Source organism: Cyprinodon variegatus, unplaced genomic scaffold (genome assembly GCF_000732505.1).
Source record: "Cyprinodon variegatus isolate N-32 unplaced genomic scaffold, C_variegatus-1.0 Scaffold301, whole genome shotgun sequence".
NCBI lineage: Eukaryota > Metazoa > Chordata > Actinopteri > Cyprinodontiformes > Cyprinodontidae > Cyprinodon > Cyprinodon variegatus.
In genome coordinates, this window is record NW_015150754.1 from 637,089 (window position 1) to 650,171 (window position 13,083).

General features: G+C 35.8%; 1 protein-coding gene across 1 annotated transcript in view; it reads left to right on the forward strand.

Annotated features, from left to right (window-relative positions):
• The window catches only part of astn1 (astrotactin 1), a gene marked incomplete at its 3' end in the record, with an annotated part of 379,756 nt that overhangs the window by 104,540 nt on the left and 262,133 nt on the right, over positions 1-13,083 (forward strand). The window contains exon 5 of the mRNA XM_015384050.1: positions 2,646-2,795. Coding sequence (XP_015239536.1) covers positions 2,646-2,795 — 150 coding nt within the window. The remainder of the gene's footprint in view (positions 1-2,645; positions 2,796-13,083) is intronic.

The window sequence follows — 13,083 nt, forward strand, 5'->3', positions numbered from 1 at the left end:
TATATATATATATATATATATATATATATATATATATATATATATATATATATATATATATATATATATAGACAAAAAAAGACATAGAAATGAAAACATAAAAAAGGTAAAGAATAGTCCCTAACAGAAGATTGGAAAATGTATTTTATTCTCTGGTTCAGTAGTTTGACATTTTTAAACCTGTAACTAAAAGTCTTAGTGTAGCCATCTGTTTTCTCAGTTCTCTGTTTTTTTTTTAGAGCAATTCCTCCAACATCAACTAAGTTTTTTATTAGTTCAGTGCACCATTTTCAGTCCTTTGTTCTACTGAGTTAGACGGCACACTATTAGTGAGAAAAGGATCCAAAGGCAGCATTTAAGGTGGCATCATGGACCTAATTGTTTTCCAAGTCATTGTCATCTATCTTCCAAGACAAAATGATTTAAGGAGTCTTACTTTCATCTCTTGACTCATCTTAACTATATCATCTCCTAAAACATGGCTGCCTAAACTTCAATCTGAAAAACTCACATGAAGAGAAAAGACATTTAGGAGAAATTTATTGATACAATTACATTGTCTTTGGGGCTCAGACCTCGGCTGGAAACATAGCGCTTAGTTTTGATAGATATGCATGAACAGGCGCAAAGAATAAGGCTGTTTCCCCCAGGCCTGAAACTGGTGATGGAGTGGAGATAGATGAAGTTGGTCAGTCTGTAGACTGCTGGTTAGTGAGACGGTCTGCAGAGCTTTATGGGGAGAGCCAGTGGATTGCATGTGCTGATAGTAGAGCTACACTCAGGGATCTGGAAAATGGAAGTCCAGTTGGATAACACAGGTTGAGAGAATCTGTCCATGATGAGCAAGCATGAAGCGACAGTGGAGAAGAAAAACTCCCAATTGGGAAGAAAACTCTGGCAGAACCAGGCTCAACATGGCGGTCTTCTGCCGGACCGGTTGAGATGAGACAGGGAGCACTGTAAGAGTCTGGGAGGAATGAAGCTTAAGCTATCATGGTGGAGGAGGGGCTGGAGGTGGGTTGAAACGGTGTCATCTGAATGAAGTCACACAGCACATCCACCGCTTGTGCACAGGAGAAGACAAATGCGGATCGGAACTTCCGCCTAGGCTCCATATTATTATTTTAGCCCTGGATCTTCAGGGCAGTTAAATTGTATATCTGCACGAGGAAAGATAGTGGTGTTGCAGTTCTCATTAATCATTAGTATTCATATCTGAGGATTGAAAGTTTTGTTTAATCATTACTACAACATAAATTAACAAATTTGATTAAAAAGATGTTGACTTTAAGAAGAAATGAATTTGTTTTCCCTCTTTTAGGCCAAATAAATATTGCATTCGCTGTTAAATGGGAGGCTGTGTAATTAAAATAACTACTTTGTTTTAACTGGTTTAGAGCAACTTTTAATTAGATTATTTTTTTCTTAATAAAGAGATTTATTTGTTTCACAGGTGAGCAGCAACGGGCTCAATTACCCTAGAGCAAAGCAGCATGTTTGTTCAGGATTCTGAAAATGCTTTTCGAAGTCTGAAAACATACAGTTTGTGTGTCATGCAGTGATTTAACTTTTAATGTTGAACCCATTTTTTGTTTAGTTTTACTTTAAAGTTTCTTTTGAAATTCCAATTATTCAGAACATTTGTTTGCAAGCAGGTAATTTCATTTCAGAACATTTATTCTTCTGTATCAAAACTATTCCAGTAAGCCATCACATTACAGGTATATACTGTGAATGGAAATAAGCTTCATATTTACTGGGTGAACTCATTAAGTGATCAGTTGTGGTGAAAGTGCTCAGATACAGTGTTCCTCTAAAATCCGAATGGTCTAGCCCTGCAGCTAATGGAAGCAGAGTAATCCTTTGCATTATGCATTTCAAATGGATAATGCACCAAACTGGAGAAAGCGGTGGATGCCGGCTAAGTGCAGAATGTTGATAGATATGACAACTCTTAATGTCGCTGAAAAAAATGCATTGGGATTTCTAGTGAATGAACCAACATATAGACCTATTTACAAAATGGCCATGAATGTTGACATTAAATAACTTAATATTTTATACCTTTATTTTCATATTCTTTATTTTTAGTCTAACAGGCTTATTGTGATGCAGCTAAAGGCCATATTCCTATTTATTTGTTTTTATCAGAAGTAGAAAAACATTTGAATGCACCTAATACTGAACATACATAGACCCATCATAAATATAAATAAATTGAGAACTATTCAGCAATGAAGACATTTTATATGCATTAAGGAAGATTCTATGTCTATATGTCTATATAACATTTTTGTTTTGTTGCATTGCTGAGACATTTTTCTCTGAATATTTATAAAAATGTATAATTTCCCTCTCTAAGTCTTAAATATGCTCCAATAGTTTTTGTAATTAGTTTTAATTTCATGCCAGCTTTTCTCTCACTTTAATTTAGGCTCGTTGACTTTTCAGCCTGTAAACATAAAGCTGGATTTATTTTTCTAGGCATAACTGGATTTTTTTCTCCTTACAATTTGCTTTACAAAATGTCCTTGTGCAGTGAAAAGATATACATTTTTTACATGTTTTTTTTTTTACTAAAAAAGAAGTTTTTGTCCTTGCATATGTTCTCTCATGTCTGCAGTCTCTTCATACTTTTCTTGCAGTGAATGACAACACCAAGTTGGCCCTGATGAACAAATATAAGGACAACATCATCGCCACGAGCCCATTGGACAGCAATCACCAGCAGAACACTCTGCTACCACACAACACGTCTACCAGCCAACGCAAACGCCTCTCCAGCAATACCCGAGGTGAATAACACTTCACAACAGATTTCAGATAAACAAAAAAATGAAATAAAGTGCATACGCCCCTGATGTCAAGCTATAAACTGAGCTTGCAAAAGCTCTGTACAGGATTTTAAAACCCCTATACAGTGTGTTAAGATTAAAATCCAAAATCATTTACTTGCAGCGTCTTAAAAACAACTTCTAACACTCTAGTTTGGAGCAAGATATATATATATATATTTTTAGATGGATTCAATGCATTTATTTTCTAACAAATTGTCCTTCATATTCACTCTTACTTTATATCTGAGAATGTTTGTCTACATGCATTTCTATGGTATCTTAAACATCTGTAATATATTTAACCTTTTTTTTTCCTGTATCACCAACGCATGACAGTATCTTTTCTAGGTAATGATACACAAACTATAGGGATTGACCAATAAATGAACAATTTCTGAAAGCAGGTGATTTGCCAAAAATGTTGATGAAAAAAAAAAACATCAAAAGAAAAATATGTATGTATCTTATTGTATTCTGAGTGGCAAACATCAAAGCATGGAGTATTTGTGGTCACACCGATGATGAAGATATAAACCCATCTACAGAGGCTTTGGTCCTTGGCAGGTTTGAGTCCCCGTCTACAGTAGCAAATATTGCTGCATGTCTTCCCCTTTTTTTAACATCCTATTACCTGTCTGCTAATCTTAGAAATAAAGGCAACTAGAGCCTAAATAAAAGCTAAGAAAAATGTCTGTGATCATTAACTAAGGGAACAGGGATGTTTTTTTAAATGTAGTATAAAATAGAAAACACTAACAGATGAGACAAGATTCAATCAAATGAATGTAAATGTGAAGCTCATAACATTGACATTAGTATAGCAATTTTAACAGCTTGTGATAAAAGCTGTTCAGCACTGATTCTGTGTTGTGTTATCACAGTTTGTTAAATTAACATTTATACATTTGGTATTTCTACACTTGCTTTAGATAATTTACTCTCACTGATATAGCCTCTGTATAAAGTAATTGTTTGTATATATAAAATAATACTATTATATAGCACAAGTAGCTATTTAGATAAAGCATGCATTTATGATGAATATAAAAACACTTGTCCAACTTAACTGTACCCCCAAGATTAAAGATGGTGGTCATAGTTATTTGTTATAATTCTTTAACTGAAAATTTTGCTTTTTTTTTTCATGCCTCAGGAAGCATTTTTACACTATTATTCCATGTTAAGAAAGATTTTTAAGGAGTCACTTTTTTTGCTTTTAAGCAAAATTAGTATCCTTGTTAAGGACCCAAACAAGTGGTAGCATGTGTTTCAATACATGTTTGTGTTCTGTAACAGAGACATTACCAATTTCCAGTGATTTCTTTCAACTTTCAGTAAAGTACCAGTTTGTCATTTTGGTGGAAAACCTGCTCTGATCCAAAACTGCTTTTGGAGTAGAAGGTGTCTTGATTCTAAATACTCAAGCACCTGTGGTGCTGCTGCTCTTTCAACTGCTTGAGATAATAATGCTATAATTGAAATAGGGTTAAAATTACACATACTGCACCATATGGTTTGACTTTATGCAGCTCAAGCATTTATATTTATTTCAGAATATTTATAAATTAGTGTTACATTGTAAATGAAGAGGTTTTTTAATAGATTACCTTCCAAGCAAGATGAATTGTTTTGAGTTTTGTGAATTTATCTACTCCCGAAAATACATCTTGCCAGGTGCCAGCAGATACGTTTGCCTTGATACAGAAATGTTTCAAACCGATGAAATGTAGTGATGTAAATGACATCAACTAGAGGCGGAAGGCCAAAGCAAACAGAACATGATGGTACCAGTTTTAGCTGAAATATCCTCGTTTTCTCTTTGAAAAATGAGCAAAAGGACAACAACTTTTGCCTTTGCGGATGGGAAGATGTTTGCACAATACCCCTGATCTGATTTGGTAAGAGTTTAATTTATTAGTTAACTGCCCTAGTGTACCTCTGCTGTGATTGGCTAAAAAATTTGGTGTGGGAGGCAGGTACCCATTCAGCTCAAAGAATTGTACTGGATGTCCATCCTTTTTGTGAACACTTTCTACATGAGGCTTTCCAGATCGATACGTGTGTTTTAATTTGAATTCTACATGGTATCACTCTGGCTTATGCCAGGTTAGTTTTAAGAACCAAATCTCACTTCAAAAGTTTTTGTGTTTCAGTATCCAAGGTAATTTATATAATTCTTTATTGGTTTATATTTTCTTTGCAATCTTTTCTAATAGCAGTGTAATTACTGGTTTCATGGAATTATGGCACTCTACATCAACCAGGTATATAAACGGTTCCTAATGTGTGTTACCCAGTCCCCTTTTGTAATTTTTTATTTTTTTTTCCCCAAAGTTATGTTTACTTTGGTTTACATATTTGATGTACGTTTAACGTCAAATGCTCCAGGCATAGTACAGATGAGTTGCTTATTCTTAATTTTTTTGCTACAACAGTCAAGAGTCATTTATACCTGGAAGTCCTGTAATCACATTACAAGTCCTTGCCATATCCTGGTAAATTAGCAAATAACAGATAAGGGTATTAGGGTCTCGGTCTGCCTAGCAAACCCTGTTGAGGCAGGTTGCTTAACCAGGACACTTAGCAAATCATAAAATGTAGAATTATGAGAGGGTGGATTATAGAGGACAAGAATGTTAAACATGACAGATGAAGTATTACTTTTAAGACAAGTCATTTCAGAAGGCTGTTCAATTTAAATGTGTGGCATTTATATTTTTAATATATATTATAACTCCTACTGTCAAATGTTTAAGTAGCAGTGAGGTGTTCACACGTGAAGGACCAGACTTCAGATTTCACTCAGATCACTTTATTTGACCAGTAGTAGAGGGTGATAAATTTGATGCAGTTCACACAGGAGTAAAACCTTCACACAGAAAATGCAGACACATTTGCAGATCTGTGCATTTTCTTTCAGTTTTCTCAGTTTTATGTTTTTAACAACAATTCAAAGTTATTTCTCTTTGTTTTGTTTTTACAAATTAATAGAAAATCCAGCTAATTTACTATATCTTAAAGGCTTATTTTAAGGCCAAATACCATGAAAATGAAATATTAAAGCTTTACACAGAACAGAGCATTTACACATTAAAAATTTAACTGAACACAAACACATTTTTTCTCCCAAACAAAAGGTTCCACAGAGTGCATTTATAAGTTTGAGGCATCATTTTTCTTAGTAGTGAGCTTAGTGATGGCATTTTAAAACTCCTTTTTTTCACAGTTTCAGTTCCTTTGTGTAGCTGCCATCTGCTCAGCTTGCAGTGCACCTAGTGAATTACTGGTTTGCTGTTATGTCCTCTGAGTGAGAGCTGCTTATTGGCCTAATTCAGCTCACCTGGGGGAGCAATCAAAGGTGTGTGCAGGGTGTGGGCAGAGCCGTCTGTAGTGACTTGGCATACATAACTAGAAAAGATGTGCAGACAGCACCTCTTCCGAGTCACTGTGGCACTTAGTTTGCAGGGTTTCGGTGTGTTCGAATTTGCCGGCAGTGTCCTCGAAAGGACACGGTCTACCTGGACTGGATCCTTTGAAGCTGTGAAAATGAAGAGAATTATTTTTTAAGGATACATTTGCTTTCAAGATGGGTTGTTTGCAAGATTCTTTGTTTGCATATCAAAAACATAATTTTTAGATGTCTCCTTAAAATTAAAATCCATTACTGGCTAGTTTGTGACTTTCTGCTGCCCAAGGCAAAAAGAAAATGTCCCAAGGCACAAAAACCTTCCAGTGCTGTTATTGAAACTGTTCTGTAATTTTACAGCAGTGAGCAGGGTAGGTTGTTGCATATTGCTCCATCTATTTTACCAGCACTTTAAATAATGTTTCATTCATTATGTTTGAAAATCCAACATTACTACTGGGCCTTTTTGGCTTTAGAAACCTTGACTCTATATTTGCATCCAGCTTGGCAGGGCCTGATGCCCAGATCAGAAGAGGCCATTTGCCTGAAACATAATTCAACAAAACTTCTTAATCAATATTGGATAAACAGAACAAAGAACGAATGCCCGAAAATACACAACAGAATGCCACAGTGGGCACTGTTAGATCCTCCAAATGGCCTTGTTGAAAAATTAAGCCTCCAATGCCCAGAAAAATATTTTAGTCATAGAAGTAAACTATAAAACATGCTGGTGTTTGCTTTGCCAATATGTGAGGCTTTGTATTAGAATGAGAATAAAATGGTCCAGGCATGTTGGATGTTATCAACTTTGTGTGATGTCCACACAAACTATCAAAAAAGGTAACATTGTTTTTTTTTTTCAGGACTAAAAAATACGTACTAGAAAACGTGTTATATGAAAAAAGCTAAAAAAAAAACAAAAAACCTTAAGCTCCCTTATTCAAACAAGAATAAGGGGAGTGGGCATGGAATCTGAAGTTTACTGGGGCAATATATCAATTATTAAAGCCCATATTCATAAAAACTTAGTATTGTTTTCTAAGGGTCTGAAATATCTCTATATCAGGCTTAAGAAGCAAAATTAAATTACTCAAAAGCTTCTAAGGATGTTAAGACATTTTAAATGTTTGCCTTTGTAAGTGTATGACAATTGACAATAATTTATTTTAAGGTAATTCTTATCACTGTTTTGATTTTGACCAAGTATTCTGAACCATGCACAATGGTAAAATATTTGGAGAGAACTAACCCAAAAATGCCACAATGTTATCAAGCTAGCTTGTCAGAAGAGCTCTATTAATACAAGTGGTGACACTACTTGTAAGTAACTGCACAGACTCTGATCCAAATTCTTGGAAGTATATAGGAGGGTCTGCCAATTGACCACTGGACTGGTGTTAAAGATTAAACACAGACTGCTCAGGCACCTCAACCTGCCTACTGTAAGTAGCTGCTGATCCACCTTCACACTGCCATTATCCGGTCTGTTATGCGCAGTCAATAATGGAGTTCACTGAGAAATCTTGATGAAATGTGAATGTTTACATTTCACCATGAGAGATCCCTCTTGTTAGGAGTGAATGATGTGTACTTTCAACCCCTGTCTCTTTGAAGACTCTTGTTTTTTTTTTTGTATGCAACAATTTTTAAATGTAGTACTTTCATATGACTTGGTTTAATGTATGACAATTCTCTGCATTAATTTGTGCTGGCCTGTAAAGATGTTTTTTCTTTATAAATGTTATTCTACTACTGTTATTTTCTAAGGCTCAATTATGTTCACACATGCAAAGAAGGCCTTTCTTTCTCCTGCAATTGTTCGAATTCCTACTTTGTGGAAACATTACCAAAGCTGTTATTGTGTGTCAGTTTGTACCTGAATTTCAGAAGTACTAAAGAAAATGCACAACTGTGAACAGAGTTAAGTTTCAGACTTGGAAAATCTTTTTCTACATGAATGTCAATCCATCCATCTTCTACCGCATATTCCGTAAGGATCATGGTGGGGCCAGTGCCTAACTGTGGTAGTCTATGGGAAATAGGCAGGCTATACCTTGGATCCTTCGCCAGTCTGTAACTGGGCAAAACGGAGGCAAAGACGTACAACCGTGCACACTCACAAATGAGAACAATTTAGAGATGCCAATTAACCGAACAGTCATGTTTGTGGAGTACCCAGAGAGAACTCAGGCATGCACGGGAAGAACATGCAAACTCCATCCAGAAAGACCAACAATCCCATAACCTCCTTACTGCAAGACACAGGTGCTTCAACCTGCAGCATCGTGCATCCCTGTACATGAATGGTAACATGGTAAATCTCTTCATTTGCATATATTATATTTTTAGTATTGATGAAGGCACATGCACAAAAAGCTTTGCACGTGCAGTCTCCTAAATTGCAAATACACATTACTTTGAACCTGCTTTGAAGATCCTCTGAAACCTTTTGAAAATTTGGTCTAAAAAGCATAAATTGTCACCTATTTCATCATACACATTTTAATATCTAAATTAAATGTGACATTTATCTAGTGTTATGTCAATATGTGCTGTTATACAGACACTTGGCAACAGGTGAAAAGTAAACAAAAAACCTAATCGAATTAGTAAGCTCTGATTGATCACAAAGTCTTTATCTCCTCAAGCCAACAAAATTATCCAGGCTCTTGAAATGTGGGCCTGATTTAAATAACTGTACATATTATTTGAATAGCTTCCTCAGAAAGGAAAAAATAAATAAAAAAAGTGATGTAATAAAAACTGGGGGAGGACCACCCTCGTCTGACTACATTAATGGCAAATATGGAAAGGCCAACGCAAAGTGTCTGAGGAACACTTAGGGCATGATCAGAGTTGCTCCGTGGGAGAGCCGAGGTCCAATTATGGTGGTCAAATAAATTAACCTTTCTCTAGAAAATCAGTAATGTTCATGCAGATAAGTGCTAAAGAAGGCAAAAGGGTCATTTTGATCCCTGAGGATATCCTCCTAAAAGCACAGATCGTCCCTGACACACACAAGTGAGAGGTTGCTTGTTTTGGGCTAGGGCAAAGTTTTTCGTGGAAACCTAACAATGTTCAGATATTTTGTGTATGGAATTTATAAATGTAATAATTACATAGGCTGTATATTTGCTTAGATGAAAGAAATGTGTGTAACATTTTCTTACATGAAATTCATTTGATGTGCCTTAAAACCTGTTTCCATTTGTGATGCACTATATATTTGGGCAAAAAGATGCTGCTAATAACCCTTTCTGTTACTTACCGTGCCCCCCATGCTGTATTCAACAACGAAGACATAATTTGAACCAAGGCAGCTAAGTTCACTGGGTCAATAGCCATAGTAATAGGGTCAGACCAAGAGTAAATAAACATATGCCATAATGTAACATAAACATAACATAAATATAACAGTCCCACATGATTACCCAAATGTAATATCAACAATTGTACAAAGTTGTGTTTTGTGACAGAAAAATATGTTTTAAATGTAAACTCTTTATACAGGCAGTGTATGACATTAGTCTATTTGGTTTCTAGTTACTGTATTTTGCCTACTATCTTTACCTGGTAAAGCTTCACAAATCTGATCTAAACATGAAAGAGAATGTTTGTGATTGGCTGCGTGAAGACAAAAATGTTAATGGTGTCAAACCACTGACTAAATTCTGTGATAAAATTACTTAGGATTAATTATTGTTTTTAAAAGTAAATGTCTGAATTAGATAAACTTGGGAAAATATTATCATTCTGACACACAACAGACAGGTAATAATATGGTTTAACAGACTCGAACATCACCAACAAGAAGAATCATAACAGAGATTACATGCAAGTTATAATATAGAATTTTTCATTTTTATGTAATTGTAAGAAACACAAGAACACCTACACAAACTGTTTAGTAGATTTAAAAATTTTAATTTTGGCTGGTTAAAATGCGGTTTGCTTTAGATAAAAGAAACATTTACTTCTGATTCCTTCAGTTGCAGTCACAAATTTTCACTTTGTGATAGTATGCACACACAAAATAAAAAACTTTACTAATCATAATTTTGATACTGCAAAGCATCATCTTGGTGCTTTAAAAGTACAAGCTTTGCTTTCTATAGTGGTTGGCATGCACACACACTCCCAACGAAACACACACACCCCTTTAGAAATTTCGGTGCTTCCAGATGCAAATTAGATGTCTCCAAAGCCAGCTGCACAGGAATGAGGTTGTCTAAGCAGGAAATTAGATCTGCTTCACACGGTTTTAAGTTGCTGTTGCTTGGGTTTCCACTCGACACTTTTCATCTTTCTTATAAAATATGCACACAAGAAGTATTGTCGTTCTCAGTGGGCATTTTCTGTTTGTGTGATAGGTGTGTTAAGCACTAAAGCTTTCTCGTTTTGCCTTAGATGCTCCAATGATTCTCTTTTCTCCATATGTCAACACTTTTAACAGACTCAACAGTCACTTCTCAAAATCTCAAGTACCTAAGCTGTCAAATAGAAGAACATGAGTAGTTGACACAGTATGTGAGAGAAGTTTGCCTGGCTGTGAGTCCCCAATTAGCATTTCATGATCATAAATTAATCCAACATATCTCAAACATGGGGGTTTAGTACTGTATAGTTATTTAACTATTTAATATTAATACCTTTACTGTATGTTAATGACAGAACAGATCATTGTAAAGCAACATCTATTTTTTTCATATTAATAATATCCCTCTATGTTTTTCAAACTACAAACATACAAGCATAGATAAACTGTTTTCTTTTCCCTGTGTTATCTTTTGGAAACTCATTTCAAAGGTTACTTGTAATTTATGTCAAGTGTAAAAAGCCTTTTAGATGGGAATTTAGTGTCATTTTCACTATAGACAAACCAAACTAGGTTTAATTTTTAGGGGAGACAACATTTAGATTTCAAGAATTGAAAATAATCTATCTATCCATTATCTGACATGCTTAATACCAAGTGCGGTTGCGAGGGGTGCTGGTGCCTCTTTCCAGCTATCTACGGGCGAGAGGCGGGGTACACCCTGGACGGGTCGCCAGTCCATCGCAGTTAAAAAAAAAGTCCATATTATCTAAAACATTCCTAAAATGAATTTGGCCCTATTGGCTCTAAGATTACAATGTAAGACCTGGCTTAGATTTTTCATGGTTTACTTTCATTGGCTCTTAAAAACAAAGTACAAAATAGAATGTACTTGTGGTAACATCCTGTTAAAGACTACTGAAGTAAAACGTGGGCAGTAATGAATGTTTTATTTTTGGATTACATGGGGTGTTACTGACATGACATGAAAATGTCATGATAATAGCACCTCTAGAAATATATTTACTGAGAAAAATGGTGCAGTGTTCAGTACTGATTTCAGCCACTGTGTCCTCCAGCACCCTGGAATAGACCTTCCCAGGGAGGCTGAGAAGTGTGATCCCCCTATAGTTTAAACACACCCTCCGGCCCCGCTTCTTATGTAGGGGAACCACCACTCCAGTCTGCCAGTCCAGGGGCACTGTCCCCAATATCCACACAGTGCTGTGGAGGTATGTGAACCATGACAGCCCTGAAACATCCAGAGACCTGAGGTTCTCAGGGCAGACCTGACGCCCTGTCATGCTGGAGTTTTTTGAACATCTTGGTGATCTCAGCCTAGGTGATGAAAAAATTAGGCCCTGGATACCCCATCCCTTCGTCCACCACGGACGCTGTGTTGGCGTGAGTGAAGAAATCTTCAAAGCATTCCTTGCACTGTCGGACAATGTCTGCTTTCAGAGTCAAAGGGTCCCCACTGCCACTGAAAACAGTTTTATCAAAGTACTTTTTCAACTCCAAAAAAGTTACAAAGTTAAAAAGTTAAGAAAAAATCCACTGGACTTTGTTTCCAAATATGAAGACTTTTCGCTTCCCATCCAGGAAGCTTTTTCAATTCAAAATGTCAGAAATAACGTTGAGGTCCAGGTTTTATAGTTTTTCCAATTACAATCCTGACAAATCTACTGTCTTACACTCAACAAATGTTGACACTTTAGTAATCTGACAATTTGCCTTTGAGCGGTTTCTGAAGTTCAGTTAATTCATCCCCCTCTTTCTTTTCCATTTTTAATACACATTTTGTTCTAATGACAGGGTTTGTCAACTGGATTGAAAATCATTGAGTAGGATGCAGTTTCCTGCCAGCAAAAAATAAATTGAACTGAAAGTTTGCTATGAAGAATGTTTGTTTATTAAATCAGTTGGGAGAAATGCTGCTGAAACAATGGTGTCATCACAAAAGGCCTTTCTCTTGTGAGTGAAGTGCAGCTAGGCTAACATCTGTGCTGGTAGATAGTCATGGCTGCCAATATTATTTATGCCCCTCACTTCTATCTGCAGAGCATATTGCTCTAAAGGCAAACAACTTGAAGAGCTGATGAAGCTGCTTTGATGAACAAGTCCTTCAAAATTTACCACACTGACATTGTTGCCAGCTATTTCTATTTCTTGTTATAATGAAACACTGCGTTTAGGTTTGGATTTTGTAACCTTATGTCACAGAGAGCCATTAGTGTTGTTTGATACAAAAATCTACTGAGGCAATAACATGTATGGCGTTATGGGGGATTTTTCGGCTTAAATCAAAACAAAATAAAAAAAACTTGTAAACATGTATGAATATGTAACCTCGAAATAAAGCTAATGCCTCAGATAAAACACACTCAGGGTAATATGTTGTTAACATCATGCTATAAATAGTAAGCAGGCTAAAAGATCTGGTACATTTGAGTTATTTTTCTGCTGTTTTACATATTCCTTTTGCATCAAACACTATCTATCTATCTATCTATCTATCTATC